This window comes from Capronia epimyces (assembly GCF_000585565.1).
Source record: "Capronia epimyces CBS 606.96 chromosome Unknown aczIQ-supercont1.5, whole genome shotgun sequence".
NCBI classification, from domain to species: Eukaryota; Fungi; Ascomycota; class Eurotiomycetes; order Chaetothyriales; family Herpotrichiellaceae; genus Capronia; species Capronia epimyces.
The window spans coordinates 1,479,863-1,504,692 of NW_006912908.1; the positions used below are offsets into that span (position 1 = coordinate 1,479,863).

General features: G+C 53.1%; 10 protein-coding genes across 10 annotated transcripts; 4 read left to right on the forward strand and 6 right to left on the reverse strand.

Moving 5' to 3' along the window:
- Positions 1–160: 160 nt before the first annotated feature.
- Positions 161–2,226, forward strand: A1O3_06479 (uncharacterized protein; the record flags this gene model as incomplete). Its single annotated transcript, XM_007736598.1, has 2 exons — positions 161–228; positions 276–2,226. The coding sequence occupies 2 exons, from the start codon at positions 161–163 to the stop codon at positions 2,224–2,226; spliced, it is 2,019 nt and encodes a 672-aa protein (XP_007734788.1).
- Positions 2,227–2,579: 353 nt separating this feature from the next.
- A1O3_06480 (uncharacterized protein) lies at positions 2,580–3,947 on the forward strand (the record flags this gene model as incomplete). The annotated part of the gene is made up of 1 exon (XM_007736599.1): positions 2,580–3,947. One exon carries the CDS (start codon positions 2,580–2,582, stop codon positions 3,945–3,947), a length of 1,368 nt encoding a protein of 455 aa, XP_007734789.1.
- Positions 3,948–4,827: 880 nt separating this feature from the next.
- On the forward strand, positions 4,828–5,739 carry A1O3_06481 (uncharacterized protein; the record flags this gene model as incomplete). Its single annotated transcript, XM_007736600.1, has 1 exon — positions 4,828–5,739. One exon carries the CDS (start codon positions 4,828–4,830, stop codon positions 5,737–5,739), a length of 912 nt encoding a protein of 303 aa, XP_007734790.1.
- Positions 5,740–7,076: 1,337 nt separating this feature from the next.
- On the reverse strand, positions 7,077–8,816 carry A1O3_06482 (uncharacterized protein; the record flags this gene model as incomplete). The annotated part of the gene is made up of 1 exon (XM_007736601.1): positions 7,077–8,816. One exon carries the CDS (start codon positions 8,814–8,816, stop codon positions 7,077–7,079), a length of 1,740 nt encoding a protein of 579 aa, XP_007734791.1.
- Positions 8,817–9,256: 440 nt separating this feature from the next.
- A1O3_06483 (uncharacterized protein) lies at positions 9,257–10,016 on the reverse strand (the record flags this gene model as incomplete). Its single annotated transcript, XM_007736602.1, has 2 exons — positions 9,257–9,715; positions 9,789–10,016. The coding sequence occupies 2 exons, from the start codon at positions 10,014–10,016 to the stop codon at positions 9,257–9,259; spliced, it is 687 nt and encodes a 228-aa protein (XP_007734792.1).
- Positions 10,017–10,795: 779 nt separating this feature from the next.
- Positions 10,796–12,897, reverse strand: A1O3_06484 (uncharacterized protein; the record flags this gene model as incomplete). Its single annotated transcript, XM_007736603.1, has 6 exons — positions 10,796–11,059; positions 11,116–12,499; positions 12,558–12,665; positions 12,721–12,730; positions 12,804–12,819; positions 12,871–12,897. The coding sequence occupies 6 exons, from the start codon at positions 12,895–12,897 to the stop codon at positions 10,796–10,798; spliced, it is 1,809 nt and encodes a 602-aa protein (XP_007734793.1).
- Positions 12,898–13,694: 797 nt separating this feature from the next.
- Positions 13,695–15,782, reverse strand: A1O3_06485 (uncharacterized protein; the record flags this gene model as incomplete). Its single annotated transcript, XM_007736604.1, has 3 exons — positions 13,695–15,136; positions 15,191–15,559; positions 15,611–15,782. The coding sequence occupies 3 exons, from the start codon at positions 15,780–15,782 to the stop codon at positions 13,695–13,697; spliced, it is 1,983 nt and encodes a 660-aa protein (XP_007734794.1).
- A 1,102-nt stretch (positions 15,783–16,884) lies between these two features.
- A1O3_06486 (uncharacterized protein) lies at positions 16,885–19,912 on the reverse strand (the record flags this gene model as incomplete). Its single annotated transcript, XM_007736605.1, has 3 exons — positions 16,885–17,046; positions 17,119–19,426; positions 19,545–19,912. 3 exons carry the CDS (start codon positions 19,910–19,912, stop codon positions 16,885–16,887), a joined length of 2,838 nt encoding a protein of 945 aa, XP_007734795.1.
- A 348-nt stretch (positions 19,913–20,260) lies between these two features.
- A1O3_06487 (16S rRNA (-N6/-N6)-dimethyltransferase) lies at positions 20,261–21,436 on the forward strand (the record flags this gene model as incomplete). Its single annotated transcript, XM_007736606.1, has 1 exon — positions 20,261–21,436. One exon carries the CDS (start codon positions 20,261–20,263, stop codon positions 21,434–21,436), a length of 1,176 nt encoding a protein of 391 aa, XP_007734796.1.
- Positions 21,437–22,596: 1,160 nt separating this feature from the next.
- On the reverse strand, positions 22,597–23,604 carry A1O3_06488 (uncharacterized protein; the record flags this gene model as incomplete). The annotated part of the gene is made up of 1 exon (XM_007736607.1): positions 22,597–23,604. One exon carries the CDS (start codon positions 23,602–23,604, stop codon positions 22,597–22,599), a length of 1,008 nt encoding a protein of 335 aa, XP_007734797.1.
- Between the last annotated feature and the right edge of the window lie 1,226 nt (positions 23,605–24,830).

Here is a 24,830-nt window from a genome sequence, read left to right on the forward strand (position 1 = left end):
CCCAACCCCAGCCTTGAATGCTCTGATTGGCTGTGTCATTGGGCAAGGCTGAACCTCGGCTTGGCCCGCAACAACTCGTAGACATCAAACTTCAGACATAAACTGCTCTGCATCTCCCCCAAGTTCAATTGTTCTGCATCAGACGAATGCAACATAGCTTATGGATAGGTCGCTCGCGGCTCTGTTGAGGTCTTTGAAGACCTCACAATACCCTGAAGATGCTGCAAGGTTGGGAGCTTCTGTCTGTGGGCGACGACGTTCTAATCACTCGACAGGTTATTACCCACCGCCACGAACCTTTTGTCGCGACTGTCGAATCCTTTGAATGTTTCCTTGCTGTCTTCGCATCTGCTGTCAACTGATGTCCTGTATCCGAGACCGACCGATCTGGCTCGATGTCGAGCGATCTTCAGCGTTTTCTACACCGCAGTTCTCCGACGGATCGAGGACAAACAGACTGCAAGCCACGAATATTCTCACAGTCATCTGGCCAAAAAAGAATGGATAAGAGCCGTGGTGCAGGGGGCAGACGAAAAGTCCCCCAGATGGAGACATACCTTGCTTCTAGGGGCACTTCTTCTCGCCTGTCAGTCGAGGGATTCCGAAGAGCTGCCGTCCGACCTCCGCAACAAGCTGGAGGCTGCGTTGGTCACCGCATCCAACCTCGCTTTACAACAAAAGGACTCTGAACCCAACTGTGAGCTGGCCGTCGTGTTCGCCCTGAACTATACCTTTCCTACCCTGTCGGACTATCATCGGGCGCAGGTCCATTACGACCTCCTGCTGCCCGTCCTCATAGACGCGGCGTTCTTCTCTCGCGAAGGTCTCGAACAAGGTTATTGGCTGGGGGTTATCGACTACGACGTGCGCCAATCTTCTGAGCAAAAATTCAAATGGCCATCAGACTGTACGTCGTTCCGAAAAGTCACTGAAATCAAATCAAGAAGTCTAGTGTCTGCGCTCGGCGCGCTGTCACGCTTGATTGCCCATTCTGTCGACAATGTACATGATCGGCTGTTGGTGGTCCACAGTACGAACAGGATTGCCGGGTTCGCGAGGAATGTCGCAACATCATGGAGGCAGAACAAATTGTCTGAAATTGATCCAAGGGAGGAGTCTCAGTTTCTGGACCAAGAGACCATCAACAAGACACTGCCGGTCCTTCTCCAGCTTCTCAGAGACACAATGTTTGCCGCTGTCATCGCCCTTCGATCTGTTCTCGGCAGGCTCCTCTGCGATGGGGTGCTTGCGTCCGATGTCAATGCTCCAGGGTTGGCCATGCAAAGCTTACACATATTACGCGACACTTACTTCATAGCCCACCGTTTTGGGTTGACCTCTTCGTCGCAGTACATCTTCGTCAACTTTACAGCCATCGATGTCCTAAGTCGATATCAGGCACAGTCGGAGAATTTTCTGGAGTCGATACGACCTATAGAGCCGGGCCGGATTCCCCAGCATCCTCTCGACAGAATGCATGATTTATTCTTCCTCAACTCCGCCGAACACTTCACACTGACGGTCTCGCCACGTCTGAATCAGGATTTACTCTTCAACGCTGCAGCACCGTACATTGACCCGCAAGGAGATCCACGACTCGCTGAAATTTACGAGGCTGCCCACAGTCTTATCTTGGCCATCCTTGCCGCGCCACAAAACGCGGAGGTGGCAACGAGGAATGTTCCGTTCTACGTCGAAACTTTGCTGCAAAGTTTCCCCAAACCCCTAGCAGCTCGACAATTCAGATTGGCCATCAAGTCAGTCGTCCGCATCGCAGCTCCGCCCTCCCCTATTGCAGTATGTGTGCCTCTCATGCAAGCCATTGTCATGGACTTGCTCAGAGAACGCATGAGTCATGCCTCAGAAGATGTGCTCCCTCCTAGTCCAGACTTCGCAAAGGACAGCCAGCCTCCTTTGTCGGAAAAGACAGTCTTTCTGCTCTCAATCATAGACTGTTTGAGCTTCTTGCCAATTCCATTACTGGAAGAATGGCTTCCACTGACTGCTGAGTTGCTCCACAAAATTCAAGATCCCGGCCAAAGGCAACAATCCCAACAACGACTGTGGGATACCCTTAGTAACGGTGAAATGGACGTGGAGCGGGCCGCTGCTTGTGTTGCTTGGTGGACCTCCAGAGGAGGCCGGGAGCATGTCATGTTTGGAGAGCACCCAGAAGACCAAGAATACACCATGAGTGGTGCCCTTCAGTACGACAGCAAGCTTTGATCCACCAATATCTGCCCAAGACCCTTGGCTTTGTGCTCTTCTTTGACAATGTTCGCTGGGTGTTGCGTGGTCTTTCAGCCCCCGCAAAAGGCTGCATATAAAGCCTTGCGTCGATTTTGCATCACCAACAAAGAATCGCGGCTGCGTGCCGAACAACGTCTGGTGGAGCTGAGTTTCTCACAATGCAGAACGGATTGATGAGGCTAAGAAGATATTAGGTTCTATCACCACTTCGCACAGTTCATCACCAGCCTTCTTCCTTCACAACTCTTCATCCTCCAGTTGGCATTCCCACTGCACCTCCAAAAACATCCTCAGCAGCTCCCCACGCCAACACTGGCCTTCATCTCATCATGGCTTCCCTGCGACGCACCAAGAACTTCGCCAACGATGGCCAAACTCCCATTTTCTTGTACACCATCCTCAAGCAGTTGGATCTCAGATCGATCGACTGGAACCTGGTTGCAAGCAGTCTTGATATCTCCAACGGCCATGCAGCGCGGATGCGATACAGCCGGATGAGAGGGCAATTTGAGGGTCTCTCCAATCAGCCTAAGGCCCCCAAGGCCAGAAAGGAGAAAGATGGCGAAAGCAAAGCCTCCAAGGAGAAAGCGAAGGGCAAACGACTGCTTTTGGAAGAGGAGAATGAACGGCTTGCCAAACAGCGGACCGCGGAGCACAATGGCTCCAAAAAGGCCAGGCTCGAACCATCTCCATATATCGACACCTCTGCAGCCCGTTCCATGATGAACACAGGCCAGCAGTATGTGAGTCCAATGTGGAGTCAGCCAATTGTCAAGCTGGAACCATCGTCTGGATACCCGAGTCTTGCCAACAACAACCCGTCTTGTTCCACTGTCATCAAGAAAGAACCCGACACATCAGCAACGAGTCTCCACAATCCCCGTTCCACCTCGCCTGTGGTCAAGCAAGAGCCAGCGACAATCCCTATGGCCAACCAGGAGGTTTCCGCGGCGGCTCCTAGTGTCGTCAAGAAGGAATCAGATGCGGTCGTGTCACATGGCGCCTTTGCTGCGTTGAATGCGTACAATTCCCCTTCTCCAGCCACAAGCTATCGTTTGTCCAACCTCGCAGGTCCTTATATGAACAGCCTGGACCCATCGCATTACATGAATTCACTTCCACTCGCAATGGTTTCGAACACGACGTCCTCTGCATATCCGATGCCACAGACCACGCCAGGTTACACATATCATCCATTTCTGTATCACAATGCAGGTCCATGGGCACAGTCGATTGCCGACCACAATGTGCCAACCAACCCTATCGCGCCTACAGCCGACAATATGACCCTCAATCCCCTTGCCAATTCATACGAAGAATTGTTGAATCTCCCGTTGTATGTTCGTCAAGCAGGCCCTACTGATGTTCAGCCCCCGGCTTTCCATGACGGTAGCCATGCCCTTGCACAATCGACGGACAACAAGTCGGACTACGCCCTGCATGGCAGCCGCTCTGTCGGAGTGACTGGCCTAGGAACGAACGATCACACTGTCGAAGCGGTCGAAGTCAACCCGGTGGTCAACTCGAATGCCGCAGAATCATTGCCAGATGGGGCCCTTTCCAATCTCTATGATGCATCATCGGCAGCTACCATTGAAATCGAATCTGACGCTGAATGCGAGGTTGAGACGGACGATGTTGGTATGGGGGACGGAGATGGCAGGGACGAGGAGACGGAGCCTGTGGAAGCTTGGTGATGCGTGGAGATGAGATAGAAGATGTTCCGAGATGCATTGACAGACATATCGGCAGGCGGTCAGCATGGATACGAGATTGGTGCGATGGAAAGAGGGTGTGATTTCAGTCAAGGGGGTCTGACGACCAAGGTCGATCTCAGAACACCAGATCACTGGCAGTGGATGTGGTCAGATTTATCGAGCAGCGAGGAAACGTTGTGCCAGGCTTTAGTTTCATGGTCCTACTGTATCAATGAATCACTTTGTCAAAAAGCTCTCTCTCTCTTTGAGGCAGAGGTACCGAGTACGGAGTACTCCGCCGTACGATGCAGCTGCAGCTGCAGCGGCCTTGATCCGCCGGACACAATCATTACTACCTACTATACTGAGTCCTACGCCCCAACGTAATAGGTATACCTATTAGGTAGGCGGGGGCGGGGAACCACCGGAACAGTCATGACGCTCCGGGCTTCCCCTCCTTGTCCTTGTCCCCGTGACCCTCTCAACATCGAGACACACACCTATACAGAGTTACAGGATATGGGCCTCTTGCAGGATTCCAAATCCCTCCTCCTCTCCATTGTTCCGTCGGGTTCGTGGCTGGTCCACAGCATACAGCATACAGCATATAGCATTTAATTGCCCAGCGTTCCGTCTCTCTTCGTTCCGCATCAGATCCTACCTTCTCCTCCGCCTGACTGTCCCACGTCCGCCCATTGACATCCGCGATTCCCGGCGGTCTGTGCTAGACACACTACTACTCTGTCATACTACCAGGCATAAACGACACCGACGACCTACGACCTGCCACCAACCTTGTGAGTTCAGTGATTTGCATCTTTCTCTCGACCCGTCTGGACGCATCGTCGCGCCCCATCCTATCCTTCGACCGCGGATCGAAATGTCCTTTCTTCGCAAGACCTCCGATGCCTATACCCTTTCCGCGGTCTTTCCGACGTACCTAATCCCCTCGGTGCCTTTCCGCCGCAAGTCTCGCCAGTCGAGCACCGATAGCAACAGCTCTGACGATTCCACGACTTCGACTCTCTCCGTTTCCGGTTCGGTGCCCTCATCCTCCTCCAACCCGTTCGTGAGATACCCGACCCCGACACCAATACCTGCTTTATCGGCCTCGTCGGCGATTCTTCCTCCCGACGACAAATTGCTCCACGGGCACAGCTCTCACATCCAATGCGCAAAATGTTCCACGGATTTGTGTCTTACGTCGCAGATCATCAGCAAAGGCTTCACCGGAAGACACGGCAGGGCCTACCTGGTCCAGGGCACCACTAGCCATATACGCACCACAACTTCAGCCCTCCCCAATACCTTCTTGAACAAACCCATACCCCGCAACTTGGTGACGGGCCAGCACATTGTCAGCGACATCAGCTGTGCCATCTGCGGGAGTAACCTGGGCTGGAAATACGTGCAGGCCAGCGAGGAGAGCCAAAAGTACAAAGTGGGCAAATTCATCCTCGAGACTAAGAGGATCCGCACAAACGTCTCTTGGGAGAACGAGGCCGACGACGGGGATCCTGGGCTACAGACATATGATGAAGTTCTGGCCCTCCCACCCCGAGAATTGAAGACGCTTGGTGGAGGAGGAGGCCCGTCGAACATCACCGGCGACGATGATCTGGAATTCGATTCGCAGGACGAAGATGAGTGCGAGGATCTGTTCGCCGGCGTGTGGACCCCCGAACTCGCCGCGACGAGGAGACAGAGGAAGAAACAGCGCCTGTTCGGAAAGCGGCCTGTGGCTGCCTTGATGAACCTAGGCGCCACGAGCAGCGTCGACACCTTGTCGTGACCGGTCACGACCCTCAATTACATTGTCGAGCATCGATCCAGCATGGCGGCCGCCTGGAAACCAAGGCAAGACAAGCCCACCATGACATCCGAGACAGAACGTTGTCAGCGACAAGAACAAGGCCCCCGCGCGACCATCAGACTTGGTCACACACCACCGGTATTGGACCAGTCTTGCACGACTGGCGACCGACACCGACACTAGTAAACCAGCCACACGACTTTTGTTACAGACCCGAATTCGATTCGGGGTTTACGCCCCCATCACGCATTCAACGACGATCCCTTTTTCCCTGGTTTGGTTCCCCTTGATTTGGTTTTTTGGAATACCCACGACCTTGATACCCACATGACTACCGCGGAGGATCGATCCAGCATCCAACATCGACACGGTAGTGGCGACCAATTCAGGCGCCGATCGCATTCTTTTTTCCTTCTGGGCATGTTTGGGCATTTGACACTACAGCATTCAATTGATACCCCCAAGTCATACGATGGACGTTTGAGGGCGCATGGGACTTTGGTCTTGATTCAGCACTTTGTTTTGGTCTTTCACACGACTTTTTGCGCGTGCCGTACTCCGTAATTAGTTTCTGGATCTTGGGGTTTGGACGAGGCTAATGCAACGCACGATGATGGTGGGTGATGGCAGTGACTGGGATCGGGGCTTGGACAGTCTATTAGTCGAGTTGAACCGCCTCCTCACAGAATGCAGAGGAGCATATCAGGGCTGTTACTGTTTCGATGTGCCTTTGGACTATTTTCTTCTCGACAGTGAGGGCGAGAGAAAGGTCCTGCCTAGAGTCAACGACCTCGACGTAGAACATTACATTCTCTTGATGTTTCTCCGGGCTGCTTGCTACCCTGCTGTTCGGGTTCGGGTCATGACTGGTGGCTAGACTTCGACTCCTCGAAGTGGCTGTGGCTCGAGCCTTTGTATTTTGTTTTTTCCTTGTTTTTCAGATACTACTACTACTTGAAAGTGTCCCTCCGGTATCTGCATTTGATTCTGCATCTGCTTCTGCTTCTGCATCTGCATCTGCATCTGCATCTGATTCTGATTCTGATTCTGCCCTCTATCTTGTTCAGTTGAAAAACCAAACCCTCCCCGTGCCCTTATGAGGCTGACGAGTTTCCATGTCCCGTTCTTGAAAATCGAGCTCTAACTCCTCACTCACGTCAAAATGTCCGGCTCTCTTCTCTCTTCTCTCTTCTGGGAAGGGTAAAGCTTCAATGGAATGGGAAAGAAGCCTCCTGCTCAATACAGATGTAGCTATAACTATATAGCTTAGCTTGTTAGGCCTAAGCCCCAAGCGCCGCCTCCGCCTCCGCCCGCAATCATGCCATGGCGGTGTCGTTGGAGTTCTGGAGATGATGGTGATGGTGATGGCCATGCTTGCGCTCGCCAACGGCGGTGGCATTCCCATGGACGTGGACCAGGCCGGCCTTCTTGCCAAACTTGCAACAGGCTTCGTGCCTCCTGAGATTGTCGAGCCGAGGAAACCTCTTCTTACAGCCGAGTCCGTGGAACTTGCATATCATATGCTGATGTTTGGGCCGGTGGGTGGCCATGTGTCTTTTGAAATTCGACCCTTCGCCGTTCAAGTACTGGCCGCAGATGTGGCAGTGCATTTTGTTGCCGTTGTGGCAGCTGGCGACATGCTCGTCGCGCACTTGCTTGTACATGAACGACTTGGTACATCCCGGGTAGGTACACTTGAACGGCCCACCCTGGTCATGGTGCGGGTCACCGGCATGGCTGTTGGTGTTCGACGAAGATGACAACGACGCCGCCGCCGCTGCAGCAGAGGCCAATAGCGGTGCAAGGTGTTTCTTAGAGATGTGGCCCGTCAAAGCTGCTTCCGAGGTGAAATCAGCCGAGTCGCAGCCTTGCCAGCTACATTTGGTCACGCCTTTCATCAAGTGGACTGCTTTCAGATGTTTCTTGAGATCCGTCCCAGTTGCGAAGGATGCGCCGCATACCGTGCCACATGGCATCAGCCATCGGCATGCCAGAGAAGTGCTGGGAGCTAAGACGGCCGATAATAGATCTTTCGTGTCGGCCAAAGCACTGCTCTCGGGCCGGGATGGAGCTGGGGATGCTTGAATCGGTGTAGGCGTAGGTGTGAAATTCAGCGAGCTTGCTGTGGTCGCTGGGAATGTTGAGAACGGATCTTGCTGGTGCGCGGTGGCCGGATGACACCCATACTCGAGTCCAAATGGAGGAAGGGGATACTGCCGGGTTTGCGGCGCCAGCTGTGGGATTCCTGTGCAAATTTGAGCCTGCACAAAGTCGTTCCAGTAGGGAATGGCACTGGGGAAACACTGGTGATGCATTGGCACATCAAGAGGAGGTGCCATCACGTCCGACGACGTGTTGGACAACTCCGAGGCCCGGAAGTTCAGCAGATCGCTCTCGTCGAGTTGCGGGTCGGCCTCGATGAACCCATTCTCGACCCCATTGAATCCACTGTCGCCGAGCAAAGGGACCGAAAAGGACAACCCTAGAGACTTGTCGCGCTCGAACTCGCTCCAATCAATGCAATCAAAGCAAGAAAAATCACATTCATCGCAAGTGTCTTTGCACGGCTGGCCTTCGTCGCACTGCTCGTCCTTGCACTCGTCACAATGGTCGACATGATTCGTAGGTCGCGGATTGAACTTCAGATGCTCCTCTACACAGTCGTCACAGTCATCGACGCAGTCCTCACAGTCCATTAGGCTCGGGGAAGTGTGGAGGGGGGCAAGTTCATCGCAGCAATTCGGGACGGCGTTGTACGATTGCGGGAAATCCAGGCTATCGGTGGCGGCCCCATCATACTTGATGCAACAATTCAGGGCAGCGGCCGGGCGGTGAGAAGGACCTCCTTCCTCCCCGCAACAAACGAATTTGTGAGGTTGAGGGTCGTTGGGGAAGCGGGATGGACTTCGAGAGGCCGTCTGGGTACTTATCGGAGACTTGTATCCATGAGTCCGGTTGACCAGCCTCAACCGGCCAGGAAAGATGTCGACAGGATTGACATAAGGCTGGTGATGGAAGTCGCTGGCAGTCAGGCCCTGAGAAGATGATCGGCCCATGACGATAGCAGTCGGCCTTGTACAGCCACAGCCCTCAGAGGGAAAGAGGAAGATACGACCCTTGCTTTGAACATACGGAAGAGAAACGAGGATCGCTCGAGGCGGGACAAAACAAACCAGTTGGTGACACTACTGGCGGTGGGTGGGAGTCCCGGCTGATGGAAGAATTGACACCCGCACTGCCATGACAGTCCGTGCCAAGCCCGCAGATATGCACCAAACGATATGGGATTAGTGGCGCCGCTTCGGGAAAAGCTCAGTGTTGCCTCTCCGCCTGGCTTATCTTATCTATCCGACTGCCTGGTGCTTGATGCCTGGCAGTGCCTGGTAATTTCATGCGGTCAAGATATATCAATGCCACGGTGTGTGAAACGCGTTGTTATCATTGATATTGATGGGAATGCCTGTGGCCACGTCTTCACCCGGCATGTACCGCAAGCTTAGGCTTTCTTCTTAGTCCCCTGCACCATATCTTCATCATCCAACTCAATGTGCTTCCTCTTCTTTTCATCCATCTCCTCACTCTTCATGCCTTCGTCATATTTGACCAGGACATTCTCGTCATCGTCCAGCAGATCACTCATATTGTCCAGGCCTCTCCATTTAACAATACCGTCCCCGCGAAATTCTGCCACTCGCTGAGTATAAAACATGTGACAGGAGGGTTTAAAGGCTTCTCTGCCTTTTTTGGTGTTGATGTTTTTGATCAAGGGTGGGAAAAGGAGGATCATGTTGCGACCTTCATCCATAATGGGTGACCGACAGAAGGCGCAGGACACTTTGCAGGGCAGGTGGTGGGAGGTGTCTTTGTTCGTCGGATCATACCAGCCTAGATCGTGATGGCCCTTGATGAAGTTGATGTCGGATTTGTGGAAGATGGCTGCCCATTGAAACGGGGCCTGTTCGACCACCCATGTCAGCGCGAGTGGGAGGAGCAGAATTCGCAGCGCAGTGCTGCACTGAGTTACGTACCCCGTGTAATCTCTGGCAGGTAGTGCAATGACAATACTTTGCAGCCAAAGGCTTGTCTCGGCTTAGTTGATACTTGACTTTCCCGCAGTGGCACTCTCCTTCCCATTTCACGGAGAAGTTGTCATCGTTCTCATGGATCTGGTACGGTTCTCGATGTTTCCATTCGTCCTCTTTTTTATTTGTGGTCGCCCCGGCCTGGTACTGGTGAGCTTCCTGCTTGTCTGGCATTGCAACAAAATGTCTCAAGAATGGGTGGAGAGACTGCGAAGGAATGAAGGGTCGAGGCGAAGGTCTGCAGATGGTGTGGACGGTACTGGTAGAATAAGCCCGCGGAGCCAGGTACGCGGTCTGCCGCTCAACTTGTCGTCCAAATTGTATGAGTCGGCAAACGACCAATTGGCTGGTCATGTGAAGGGTGCTGGGGATGATGAGAATCCAAGATATTCAAAGTACAAAAAAACACGTCTAAGGAAGCTGGCTTTTCTCAGGCGCCCCCTCCACTCATTATGAATATGTAATGTCTATCCCAAGAGAGTCACCCGACGTCACGTCACTGTTACGACGGAACCACTCCACGGCCGCGGGCGTCAGAGGCGGAGTTGAGAGGGCAGCGGGCAGCGTTCAATGCCTCGACAACACGCTCGACAATATCCAGCCGCCGAAACAGCAGATGGATGATGCTTTGATTCAGTCCAGTCTGACTGGCAATGACACAATGACAGCATCAGCTTCAAGTGAGCGGTTGTCATGTCCTTTTGCTTGCGGGTGGATGGAATCATTGGAATGCACAAGTCATGTACCTGTCGACTACGTCATTCCTGGGGTTTGGTTCCCGGCCAATCATCATCATCATCACCTCACTCAGCCGCTGCTATGTAGGTGCTATGTAGTATGTATTATGTGGCCTGTCAAATTACAAGGCCCCCGCGACGACAGCAATGAGCTACCAGGTGGATAGAAGGAGGAGTCGTTATCAGATACACTGTGTCTGCTTCAAGTATCCCTCGTTAATGCGATGGACCCAGTGACCCCATGGGGATGGTGCTATTCGATGTTCGCAAATGCGCCCTCGAGCCCCGGAACAGACTCTGCCAAATGAAAGCCTCGCTCAATAGTAGTTCAATGTCCTTCTCGGTCCAGCCCCGCGTAGGCAGCGCTTGTAGAAACATCAGGATTTCTTGAAAGTTCATCTTCATCAATTGCTCCGACCACTTGACCAGAAACGCCGCGCACACGTACAGGTGGAACTGGGAAAACCCGTTCTCCTCTGCCTGTGAATAGCATAATTAGGACCGGGCCGGACATATACAGGAAGGACACTGCTCACCATATATGTGTCCCACATCCGTATCACGTTTTTGATACTCAACTCCCGCATCAGCAGGCAGTTCATCCAGCGAAAGCTGAATTGCATATATTCCACATGTTCATTCTCGAAGTGTTTGGCCAGTCCCGAATCGATCCGTGTAGTGAGGTCTCGCAGCGCTGCAACTTGTCGGTGAATGCCCGGTTGGGCCACAATGTAGTTGTCCTGAATCCCATCCAGAAGCTTCGTTAAACACCAGAAGGTGTCCGCTTCCACAGCATCAAGCACCGCCTTCGGGAGTTGCCCCGGGTCCATGCCGCTCTCTATATCCAGGTCCGTGATGTATGTCCCCAGAAAGACTTGCCAGAAAGGGGTGGCAAGATCGTTGATTCCTTGCACATACCCACTAGCAGGGTGTCGAATCGCCCATACGTACAAAATGCGTTCCAGCGACCGCTGTGTACCTTCGTATGCGTACAACGGGATGTGGGGATTTGTCCGGGGCACGTCGATGCTGATCTGATGCCAAACTGCCTCGTCCAACCCCCGACCCCGGCCTGCACTGCCCGGTGGCTGCGACGTAGGCCCGGCTGGACCAGTGTTGGACCCATTACGGTTCGCCATATTGCCGGTGTTGAAGGCTTGACGAACGGCATCCAGGTATTCCTTCCGCTTGCGCTCGAGAGTTACAACTCGGCGCTCACTGTTGGTGGGCAAGTGTCCTAACAGGAGTTGCCAGGTGATCGCGCGTACCTCCTCAGGTACTCCAGACCATGCTGCAGCTCGCAAGTCTGGCAACGAGACTGATGTTGCTTGCAAGATCCGCTTGAATTTGTTGATTCGAGATATCCTCGTGTTGTGAGCTTCGACTTCCTTTGGCGTCGCGTTCGGTGGTAGGGGGGGATGGTTGATGAGGTGCAGAGAGTTTGCTGGATCCTTTAGGATCTCCTTATATTGAGGTCTTAGAATCTTCCCGTCTCCCTTCTTTGTGCTCGGATATGACAGCGGATTTCGTTCTTCGGCAATATCGAAACTACCTGATCTGGCGCGATCCAGTGAGACAGGCGGTGCAAGTGCAGGAGCGGACGGGGTTTGTGAGAGCTTGGGATATGTGACGGCCTGAGATTTGAGTGTTCGGTTCTTGATACTCCGTTTCCGACGCATGCTTGCAATGCTGGGGAGGCCGAACTCGTCCTCGTCTTCTTCGTAGACCAAGTCATCATCGTCCCCATCAATGTCCTCACCGCCTAGCGCATCCCAACTTTCACCCAAAACTGAAGACGTATAGCTAGGGTATGGCTTTCTTTCTGGCGAATGGAAGGATTTCTTTTCGTAGGGAGGGGTCTGCGATGGTCGGTTGGAGGAGCTTGGAGGAGTCCGTGGTCGAGATCCAGACCCCAAAGATCTGCAAAGTCCGTTAGTCAGAGCCTCGCGGTCAATTAGCATCCTACAGTGATTCGAACTTGAGTAGATCAGCATGCGAATAGGATGCACCGATCACTTTGGTCGACTTTCCGGGGACCTGGTGGGAGCTAGAAGAGCGGCTTCGCCAGAATGGTGACGAGGGTCGCCTTCACATAATCAGCATGTTCTTCACCACTGTTTCAACTCGGGCGGCGGTCGTACTCGGAGCCATCTTTAGCGCACTTGGATGTCAGCCAGGCTTCCTGTCGTTCGTAGGGGGATCCGAGGGCGAAAGAGGTACGAACCGACCTGCACCATCTCCTAGAATAGGTAAGCCATTGAGTCCAGATTCCGTGGGCTCGAAGCATTCACCTGCGGCTGAGACCTTTTCCCGCTCATAGTGGCCGAATTCCTGCAGCCAGGGTGGCCAAATGGATCTGCTACTGTGCCTTTCTCCTGATTGCCTTTGCATGGAATGGCGAGAACATGCTTAGGGCGTGCTCGAGACGTGGCGTGAGAGGGTTAGCCCCTTGTTGATTCTCATCCTGAGTGCGGAGGAGAAGTGGCGGGCAGAGTGACATGTACGGAGTATCCGTACGGCCTCCTGTAGCCTTGTCATCTGATGTCACGTGATTAGGGCGTTTACTACTACACATTCATATACACTTCAGAGCATGGAGTACGGAGTACAGAATACGGAGTACTGTTAGCCATCCATGTACATGATGTTCAATATCGCGGCCAGGAAGTGGTTTGGTATTCACAGCCCAATTGATTATGTTCACTTTGCTGGCTTGTTGTAAAAAGCCGGTCTGCAGACCGATATGACATTGTGTTCAAATCCCTCGAGAACCGCCCGTCCCTGAGCGTCTTCGAGGACGACTTAGGAGACCTTTCGCTCATGCAGACAATGGCCCAACGCCACATACGGTCTCTGCTATGTCGTTGCCGTGCCGTTGATGTTCCCTTCACCTTATCATGGGTATCGTCAATCGATGAAAAGGTCCGGAATCCCCAATACCAATCCTTCGGTCACTCCTTTCCGCTTACAGACCAAGCCCAAATGCAGCCTTGAATCTAGTAGCGTATGGTATGCATGCCTCTTCACCGTGCAATAAAGTATGATGCGTGCGGCAGGGCAGTCGGTGCAAAAGTACCCGCCGTTTTGCCGCCACCCTCACCACACTCGTCATCCATCATAGTTCTCTATACTCGGCCTGCCTGACTCTCCGGTTGCGATTTAAATGGCGGTGGGGGTTCACCGGCTGTCTCATGTATGCATTATCCTCCTCGTTGCCAACATGCCGTTGCTGATTCGAGAACTTGCCTCCCGCGGGTCCCGTTGGAGGATAGAAGTTTTGTTGATTCTGCTGCTGTGTGAGAGCCTTGGGCCCGGTGGGAACACCCGTGAAGCCCGCCGGCTGTTGTGGCGGTTTGGGTTGTTGGAAGGGCGGATTTCGGTTCGGTCGACTGTGGTTGCTATTGAAGCCGTTGGGGCCCATGTTGCTACGAGTTTGGTTCGTATTCATGTTCATGTTCATATTGAAGTTGGGCACTTGAGTCTGATTTCCGAAGCCTGTGTTTCCATTGGCCTGGGGGAACATGTTCATGCCGTTCATGCCAGGCATCATATTGTTGAAGTTCGGGTTCATAAAATTCATCCCGTTCATCCCGTTCATCCCATTCATCCCATTCATCCCCATCCCCATCCCCATGGCCACTGGATTCGCCAGCGGGTTCATCATGAATGGGTTGAAGTTAGGCATCATAGGGAAGTTCATGGCATTGCCTGGTAACATCTGAGAGAGATCAGGTGGCATCATGTTGATAGGCAGCACATTGTTACTTTCGGGAGACTTCGTATCCTCTTTCGCCGTGCTCTTTTTGTCCTCGGTCTCGGGATTAGGCGTCGACGACGAGTTAGCCTCGCCTGACTTTTGACGCTTCATAGCAGGAGCAGCTAGCTGATCTGGCCCAGAACCATCCACTTCACTTGCACTCCGTTTTCTGGTCTGTCCGTCAGTCGACTTTGGCGAACCTGTACCTTCCCGCGAGGTTGGTCTGGATTCAGAGGTTGCAGCGTTGGCTTTGGGTGAGCCTGCGGCGGCGGTAGGACTTCTAGATCGTTGTTTCTCATTTGCCTTTTCTGCTTCATACTCCTTGATCTTCTTCTTCGCGTCTTCGTCGGGTTCCAAACGCTCAAGACTGACATTCTCCGTCTCACAGCCGGGGCATGTGAGATCATTCTCGAGTAAGGCGTTTTCAATACAATCGTGGCAGTATGTCTTCCCACAACAAGGTGTCTTCATTGGATCTACAAACAAGCGCTTGTCGATCGGGCATTCCAGGCCCCAATCTTGCAGCTCCTTGTCACCAATCTGTACTTTCTTCTGAGCCGCCTCGGCAGCTTTGACTTGCTCAAGATGTTTTCTCCATGCCTTCTCATCTGCTTGGGCAAAGACATACTCTCCTTCTGCGTTCACCATCAGATGTTGTCTTTGAGTATCGTCAAGTTTATCGATGTCTGCTTGATCGATCTTTTTCAACATTGAGCGAGGAATACCAGTCGTTCGCTTGATGCGATTCTTGTTATCGTAGTTGGCATCGTCGTTGGTAGGACATGCCTGAATCCAGTGACCTGCACAGTGTTAATCGCGAGAAACTCGGCGCTGTAATCGGCATAGCGTCTTACCTTTCTTGCCACAACGATAACAGATATACCCGTGGGGTGGCTCGCCTTCTGGGACGTTCGCCTTCTTGAAGGGCTTGCCCCCTTGCATTGGGACCCGTGTCTCGTGCGACATCTCTTCTTGTTTTTGTTGCCATTGTGCGTCGGTGAATTGGAGCATAGCCTTTAACTTTTCTTGCTCCGTCATGGCCTTGTCCATGTCTACCGCCTTGGCCATTTTATTCGCCGCGGTTCCCGTGGTGGGTTTGGCACTGATGGGTGGCTTTCCTGAGACATAGCGAGCGGCCCGGCCTTTGCCTGGTGCTGATGCGGGTAATCTCCGTGCGAGGACAGTCGAGTCTTTGGGGATGATTTCGGTGTCGTCGGTATACTCTGTCAGATTGTCAGAGGTGATCGTTCGGCAAGCATTGAGACTATCCTTACCTTCATTGCTGTTCTCCTTGTAGATTTTGAGATCAAAATCTGTACCGTCGCCTAGGCGAGAAATGTTGATGATTTCACGTTTGAGATTCCAGACATCCGTGTGAGGGCCATCGATGGTTACACGTTGAGGTTCTTTCTGTGACTTGAACTTGAAATATACATAAGACGCCATGGCGGCGAGGCCAACGGTAGCAGACGTTTAGAGGCGACAGCAGTCGATCTTGAACTTGTCAAGAGGTGAGCTGGACGTAAGATTGATGTCGGAAGTTGTGATGAGTCTTGATTTGGTTATGTTCCAAGGGGCAGACAAGTCAGAGGTATAACCAGCGTAATAAGGGAGATGTTATTGAAAGTAGACAAGTAATGATTCAGCTTGGAGAGCCTGACTCGACTCTGTCTTATTCACCAGCCGTGCTTGCACCAAAACCAGTGTGATTCTGCCGCGCACCCAAAAGAATGATGAATAACAGGCCACCCCTTTCCCAGTATTTATTCAAGTCTTGACCCGGCAGATCCTCTTTTCCTGCTAGCAACCACGGAAATGCGAGCAAACAACTCAATTCACCGATGGAATCGGAATACCGAGTCTCAATTGAGATGAAATCTCTTCAATACAGCGTCACGTGCAGGCTCTGCCGTTTGCAGATTAGGGAGACGCTGTAGATACAAAGCAATCCCACACCTGATCGACTATCACAAAGAATCAGAGTCGAGAAAAGTCGTGATGGAATGGAGAGACAGAAGAGACCATGAACAGCCGTGGCGATGATGGGCGATGGTGAGGAGATGGAGAGGAAGATGGTGGAAGAGAAGAGGAGGTGCAGGTTGGCTGCGCCACCTTTTAATCAGGCATCTGTGCCCAGGCGCAGCTGCGGCACTAGTGAAAAGATCCACCGTACTATTGAGTCTCGTGAGGTAATCTGTTCAACACATCGCACGTGATCGGACGTGATATAAATCTCCCCTTGGGGGCGTTCATGTGGTATCCTGTCAGCAAAGGTCCAGGAGCCTAGGGGGAGCGCCCCAAGAAAAGGACGAGAGAGGACGAGAGAATCCTGCTACTTGTTACCAGGACCTTGGACTTTGATAGGTATATGTCGGGCGGACACCGCCCTAACATATCGGTAGGTATACAGATTACAACACAGACAGTCAGGTTGCAATTGTGATGATGTGATACATCCCTCCTGATCTTCAGCCTTCCACGCGGCTCACTGTGCAATCCGGGCTGCCGGATGTCAGGGACTGGGAGCCCCTCATCGCAACCTGGCCGCTTAACTGATGACTTCTTTAGCCTCAAGCTGATTCATAACCTCCAGCAAGACTTCTTTAGTACTGAGGTACGCATTCTTGGGATCCTTTCTGACTCTCTGCCAAACCTCGCCATGCTTGGGCTCGCTGGTCACGCACTTTGAAATAACGTCCTCTCGTTTTTCCTGTGCAAATATAACGTTAGCAAAACCGGCAGAAACCTTCGGGTGGCACAAGAACCAAGGGGAGAGACTTACATCGGTACCATGCTGCATCAAGAATTTCAGATACCAGGCCCAAGTGTCTCCCAGATCACTGTCGAGCACAATGGCCTTCTCAAACCAATTCATGGCCTTGTCCAATTTTCGTTCACTCCAGAAAATCCGGGCCACGGTGACAAATAGGCTCGGATCGTTGTCGACATTCTTGATGGCTTCCAAACTCAACGGCTTCCGCTGAGTCCTTGGTTGGAGCTTCCAGATGTTTTCTGTCCACAGTAGCCCAGACTTGGGACATTCTTGTAGCGCTTTGGACATCAGGATCTTGGCTTGTTGGATGTTGGGTGGTTTTGCCTGGAGCTCAACTCTGACACTCTCCACCCACAATTCGGGGTTCTTGGGGTTTTGTAATCGAGCTCTGTCAAGCACAGACCTTGCTTTGATCGTCACGCCAGCCTTCTCTTCCAGTCGGGCCGCAAGAAGCCAAAGTGGCACTGACTTGGGACATGCCCTCGTGCCTTGAGAGTAGGCCTCCCGGGCCTGAGGCATCATGCCTTTGTCCTCGTATATTTGACCTTTCATCATCCATAACTTTGCACTTCGCGGGAATCGCGTTTCTTTCTTATCCACCACAGCCGACGTCAGGCCCTGGAGGACCAAATCAAGGGCAACGTCGGTATTACCCAGCTGTCTCTCGTACGCCGCGCTTTTGTACCATACTCGTTCAGTCGGAGCCTCCTGTCTTGCGGTTGCAAGAAGCTCTCGTGCTTGGTCGACTTGTTTTGCGTCCGCCTCCAGCTTGACTGCCGCCAGCCAGATCTCTTCGTTGTTCGGATTTTGATTGAAAGCCTTGCCGAGCACACGGCGGGCATCGTCGACTTCGCCGGCAGCCCATTTCTCTCGCGCAAGTTGGAGCCACAGCACTTCCGACTGGGGACAAGCCTCGACAGCCTTCTCCAAGACTTGCCAAAGAGCTTCTTTGGTGCCGTAATTCCTTTCGAGATCTGCAGCGGCAAACCAGAGTGATTTGCTGGTGGGAAAGATTCGTAGGGCATAGGCATAAATGGCCCTCGCAGTTTCGTACCGACCCCTCGCTATGCTTGCCTTTGCGTCATCCTTGAAGATTTCTTTCCGGTCATCGTCTTCATCCAGTGACCAGCCAAGTGTTTCCCGAATGATGGCACCGCACGTCAAGACGGCGCCTTCCTCTTCGCATTTCTCAGCCTCGGCAATCCATTCTTCACGCTTCAGCATCGCGCCTTCTTTGACCAGCGCTTTGATGGCCCGATTCATGATGTTGACTTTATTGGCATTGCCTATTTGTTCTTGCAAGCGAGCGGCGGCGATCCAGACCTCGTAACTGGTAGGTACAGCTTTCCTCGCCTTGTTGAGGACAGCCTGAGCATTTTCGGGCGATTCGAGTCGAGCAAGGGCGAGCCACAACTCGACGGACAAGGGGATGATTTCGGTGGCCTTTGCAAGCAACAGTTTCGCATCCTCCGGATCTTCTTCCAGATTGACAGCCTCCTTCCAGATCAGCACAGACTGTGGAATGTGATCTAGAGCTTGTCGCAAGACTCGTTTCTTCGCGCGAGTATCTGTCTCCAGTTTCATAGCCTCGATCCATAGCCTCGTTGAACGATCGTTGTGCTTGATGGCGTTAGCAGCGATGATCTTGGCATTGTGGTTGTCGTTGAGTCGAATGTTTTCTAGCCAGACATCTTCACTTTTCGGACACTGTTCGCATCCTTGTGCAATCACTTTCCTGGCTGACACGATCTTGCCGGCCAATTCCTCGAGCCGTGCAATTGCAATCCAGCCTGGCGCATGTTTCGGATTTGTCTTGCAGACCGACTCCAGCAGTACCCTTACCCGATTGATATCGCCAACATCGGCGGCCAAAGAGGTCAATTCTGTTTGCGCAAGACTCGTGAGGTATCCTTTGGGGTCGATGGTTGATGCCGACCCGGTACCGGCGTCCATCTGCGCTGCTCGATCCAACCTGGCTTTGAGGACTTTATCTCTGGCAGCACCAATGTCGGCAAAGTTGGTCATCGTTCCGTCCTTGTTATCCGCGCTCGCCTGGCCTCCATCGTCTTGGACGCTAGTTTGGAATTCTGTCGAGTCTCTGGCGCCGGCCAACACGGTGTCGGGGACTGGGTAAAAGCGTTGCCTAAGATTTTGTTTGGATCTTCGATTCTTGCCTGTCAAATCACCAGGTTCCGGCAGATTGGCCCAATCTTCGTCCGACACCGTCGCAAGATTTCTTTTTAATGCGGCAAACTCTTCTGATATCTTGGGATTCTTTCGATTATATTCTTCGAGTTCTTCCTTCTCTCGTGCTTCCCTATAAAACGGCGAAAGGATTCATGTCGGTAATCTGTTCATAGCGGAGTGGAAAAGATAAACCACAACTTTCTTTGGAAACAAGAAGGAAGGGCCTGGGGAGGAGGGAGTTCACAAACCTTGGTCTTTTCCGCCGTCTCTCAATCTTTTCGTCCACCGCTTGGTATATCCGGTCGGCCTCGTCGTCGGCCTGGTCATACTGTCCATAGGCAAACAATCCCACCTCGTTTTCTGGATCCTGGAATCGTTCATCGTCTTCTTCGTCTTGTTCTGGTTTCTTCTTGTCGACTGCACCGTACGCGGTTGGGGGCGCTGCGCCTAACTGCGCGGCTCGCTTCGCGAGTGCTTCTTGAATCTGTTCCGTGCTAGGCCCGTCTCGAGCAGGTCCTAGATCCGACCGTGTCGTGAAGCCCGTTGCGCCTCTACCGAGACCGGCGACGTAGTTCTCGGGTGCTTTCTGGCTGAGGAAGTCTCGCCGCGAAGCCATGTTGATCCCAATCTCAACTATGACGAAGGATAGATTGGATAACGGTCAGATCGCAAGAGATTTACCCGCAAACGAAAAGCAAGGGTGCCTGCGGTGCATCCGTACACATGAGCTGGGACGCCGCTACTATTTAGTATTTACTGGCTAGTGGTTCTCCACGCCGCAAAAATTCTGCCACTGTTCACCGCCCAAAAAGTTCCCAGAGGTTCAGCAGCGGCTCCCCAAAACTTCAACAACGACACACCGTTAAGTTCACTCCATCTACCGTGGTCATATGGGCGGTCACACACTTAGGCTATCTTCATGCACCCCCAGATGATAGGAGAAGCAGGATAACCCTCCTTAACCATGCCAAAGGTCCATCCGAAAAGTCGCGGCGGCGGCGGCGCTGCGGCACCCTCGCCGTACTCCAAACACTCGAGTAGCGGTGCGACGTCGAACGCGATCTTCAAGATGAACACGGACATCGGCCAACACGTGCTCAAGAATCCCGGGGTGGCGCAGGCGATCGTGGACAAGGCGGACCTGAAACAATCCGACATTGTGTTAGAAGTCGGCCCCGGCAGCGGGAACCTGACGGTCAAGATTCTGGAGAAGGCGAAGAAATGCATCGCGGTAGAACTCGACCCGCGCATGGCGGCCGAGGTGACGAAGCGTGTCCAGGGGACGCCGCAAGGCAAACGGCTCGAGGTGGTGTTGGGCGACGTGATCAAGACCGACCTACCCTACTTCGACGTCTGCATCAGCAACACCCCCTACCAGATCTCGAGTCCGCTGACCTTCAAATTGCTCGCGACGAGCCCCGCCCCGAGGGTGTGCATCCTCATGTTCCAGCGCGAATTTGCCATGCGGCTGTTCGCCAAACCGGGAGACAAGCTGTACAGCCGGCTCAGCGTGAACGCGCAGATGTGGGCCAAGATCGACCATATCATGAAGGTCGGCAAGAACAACTTCAAACCCCCACCGGCGGTCGAGAGCAGTGTCGTGCGCCTGGTGCCCAAATCGCCGCGGCCCAATATCTCCTATGAAGAGTGGGATGGTCTGCTCCGCATATGCTTTGTCCGGAAAAACAAGACCATGCGCGCCAACTTCCTCGGGACCACCAGTATCATGAACATTCTCGAGGCCAACTACCGCACCTGGTGTGCCCAGAATGACGTCGCCCTCGAAGAAGGCCCAGCGGAAGACGACTCGAGTCTGATGGAGGTCGAGAACTCGCAGAGTATGGCTGCCGACGCCGACGCCGACGCCGACGACTGGGACGGGTTCATGGACGTCGACGCTGACGACGACGATCTCCCGGCCTTCTTCAAGGATCAGCAGTCTTCCCTCTTGAAATCGGCAAAGGGCTCGAATCGCAAGAGGAAAGGCAAGGTCGCTGAACTGGTCCGTGAGAAGGTCCGCTCCGTGCTGGAGGACAAAACACAGCTTGCGGACAAGCGCGCCCGAACGTGCGACGAGGCCGACTTTCTGAAGCTATTATGGAGTTTCAACAAGGAAGGTATCCATTTTCGATCACACTGAACATCTGTTAGGAGGCCGTAGGGAGGCTGTGGGAAGCCAGGGGGAAGATGTCGCGCTCGGTTACGGGTCTAATCTGACGATTTGCGTGACTTTACTGAACTATGTACGAGATACCCCCGGCAATACAATCCAAGTGTGCATCTAATGCACACCGTATACAACATGGAATGAATAGTAGAGAGAAATAGGGAGCATGTATAATTATGGAGGCCCCTTAGCCTCGGACGACATCTCCAGCGAGGAGAGATTTGCTCAACAAGTCATCGACCCCTTAAGGTTGAGACTCAAGTCCTAGCGAGACGGGCAGGAGGAGCATATTCCGGCTTATGACTGCCAGAGTCCTGATCGCACCGAAGCCCTTTCGTCTCGCCCGCAAAGGGCCTCACCATCCGTCCGCTCGTCGTAATTCATGCAAGCATATCAAGTATACCTTGGTATCGCGTCATGTGTATTCGTAACACCATCGCCGTACCGTCCAAAAGACCCAAGGGCTTCCGCGGTAGAAGAAGCTCGCATCGAAAAGGATTGCATCTCTGACATCCTCACCTCCCATCTAAGTGAAGCTCAGACTGGCCTGTCCTGCAGGGTCGTTCTTTTGTGTCATGCCATCGTGCATCCAACATTCAAAGGTCTCCCCAATAAAATCGAGTAAAATCACACAAACAACCCGCTGTAAAAATTTGAGAAGACATATTCGCCGAAGAAGGTGCCGCTCGTTGCCGCCCATTGATATCATCGTTACTTTCTTCCTACCAGACAATCCGAAAAGCCAACAAATTCTGCCTGCCCTTTTTTCCGCGTTCAGGACGCGCAGATTGAAGTTTAGCAAAAGGTGGGCCATTGCCTGACCGCGGAAATCCTCAACTTTTGTCGCTGAGCTTTTGAGATCTGCTTTTGCTTTGTAGAGGAGGAACTGCGCAAGACATAGCGGCCCGAAACGCAGCAGTGGCATAAACATCGGCACACTCGCTCAAATGAGCGGTGATCTCGAAGAAGAGAAACACAAAGCCATAGTTCGGAGATACCCAACCGGATGGAACCGAAAATGAAAGGACAAGCACCAGTATGGCACATGTGCCACAAAAGGATGAGCCGGCGTCGCTCAGGATGCCTCGATGAGGCCAAGATATGTGCGTAAGAATGTATGGTCCAAGTTCGCCTCAAGCTCCATAAATAACTTCTTCAAAGGACCTCCCATAGTCAACACTCTGACGTCGGCTATGTTCGTAGCTACCTTCACCGGTACTTGGAGCTTGACTGGGTTGTCGACTGGATCGCACGCTGGGGCCCCGATCGTCAACTTGAGATGGGCGCCGAGCTGATTGAGCCACACCATCTCGACCGCGTTCCTTGTCGCGATTGGAGATACTGCTAGAGGCGCTTCTCTTCGAGGCGCGACTTGCAACACTTGGCGCACGCTCAATCCTCCTCTGTTCTCGAATCCGTTCGACAGAATCCTTTTCGTCAGCACCCACCAACACAATAAGCCCGCCAACGTTGATGCTCAGAGGTCGACCATCTGGCGTTATGTAGTCTGAAGGAATGCTCATATTCAGCCCTCCAGGGAGGGTGATACTGGTCTTCGTAGCATTCGTGGTCTGACTCTTGCCGGGCCCAGACGACTCCTTAGACGAGGACTGTCGGCTTTTATGGCTGTAGCTGCTAGCTGTCTCAGACCTGGAACTTGAATTTCCATGGTTGAGATTGCGAAGAGCCTCGGCGGTTAGCTCGTTCGATGTTTTGCTGCTTCTCTTGATGTACTCTTCAACCGCCGTTTCTTTATCTTCGAGGGGCATATGTAGCAGTGTAGGCTTACGAGCAGTCACATGGGCTCTGGATGATGCAACCTTAGTCGTTGTTGTAGGCGTAGCGTTATAGGAAACCGACTTCTTTGGCAAAGAAGGGCGATCCCGAGCTTCAATGACGGCAGGCGCTCGATAAGACGTAGGCGGTCGGGAAGGAGACGCTCGGCGCTCGCGTACTGTAGATAAGGATGTGCGATGCTCTCGGTAGCCGTTGCTTTCGTCTTCCTGGTTATACTGTTCCGGTTCGTAGGACACATGTTGACGCGAAGGGACTTCTTGGGAGTGGTAAGTCTTCGACCTCCTAGCACTAGGTCTACGAGTAAGATCCATTTCGGCTTGCTGCGGTCTTGGTGGGGGTGCCATGACTGCCCTATCGTTGACAGTGCTGCGACTGGACCTGTGAGACGGGAGTATCGGCCGGCTTTCCTTTGATGGGACCCTTTCTAGACCCGCCATCGGAGGCTCGTGATGGCCTTGCCGAATGACTGGATCGCCATAGACACTTGATCGTCGTACGGGGCTCGACCGCCGACTTGCTTTCGCAGAACGAGGTTCCGGGGGAGGAGTAGGGTCGAAATAGGAGGGCAATTGCTGGAAAGATGCGTATGAAGGGCCTGTCATCGGGGCTGGACCGTAGGAGTAGGGAATTGGACTATATGGTATGGACGGTGTTACAGGGGTCGGCCAGGCTGTGGTGGCAACGGCTGGGGGTCCATAAAGCGTCTGATTGAAGTAATGAGACGGCAATGTTTGGTCAGACACCATGCTGATGGGTCTGGGCGGCTGAGAAGGTCGTCTGGCCTTCATAGGCAAAGTAGCATCATCCTTGACGCTCTTCAGTCCAGTCTGTCGGGTTACTATGGGAGAAGATGGCGGAGGGGCCACACTCGAAGGCCTGGACATCTCTTTTGGATTATCGATGTGCTTCCCATAGTGATCACAGCTCCAGCAGAGGCCAGGTTCGTGCACGAAAGGCTTGCTTCTAGAGACTCGGGGCTCAACTACGAAGTCGTTCCCGTGCGATGAGGACTGGCGGCGAGCGGGTGGCTTCGATGGACCGGCCTGCGCCAAAGAATAAGGCTGTCGCTCTCTCTCTGGAACCGCGGTAGTGTCCACTCTCAGATCAGGCATCTTTCGTCGGCCAGTGCTTGTCGACCCGTTGCTTACGGTGTCCGCTCGACTAGCGTATCCTGAGTCGGCGCCATCGACTCGAAACCTTTGTTGTTCGCGTTGTCTGGAAATCAATTCCTGTTGAGACCTTTTAACAGCGACATTGGCAGTGGTCCTTGAACCGGGCAGAGTTGTTTCAGCATCTTCATCCCAGTCCTCACATGTGGCTGCCCGTGGAACGCGACGCTCAATCTGGGGCATGGAAGCGGTTGTGGCGAGACCCGGGCTACAAGAGGAGAGGTCGCAGCTATTTGAGGTCGATGAACGGTGGACGGCGGTGCGGGATGGTCGTCGGGGTGTGGAGTGACCAGGGACAGGAGTGGTGGACCACCTAAACTTAGTAGGCGGTAGAGTACTTTTGGTACTGGACAATGGACGGCGGACGCTGAGAAGGGCTCAGGTGCCGCGGATCGTGGCTG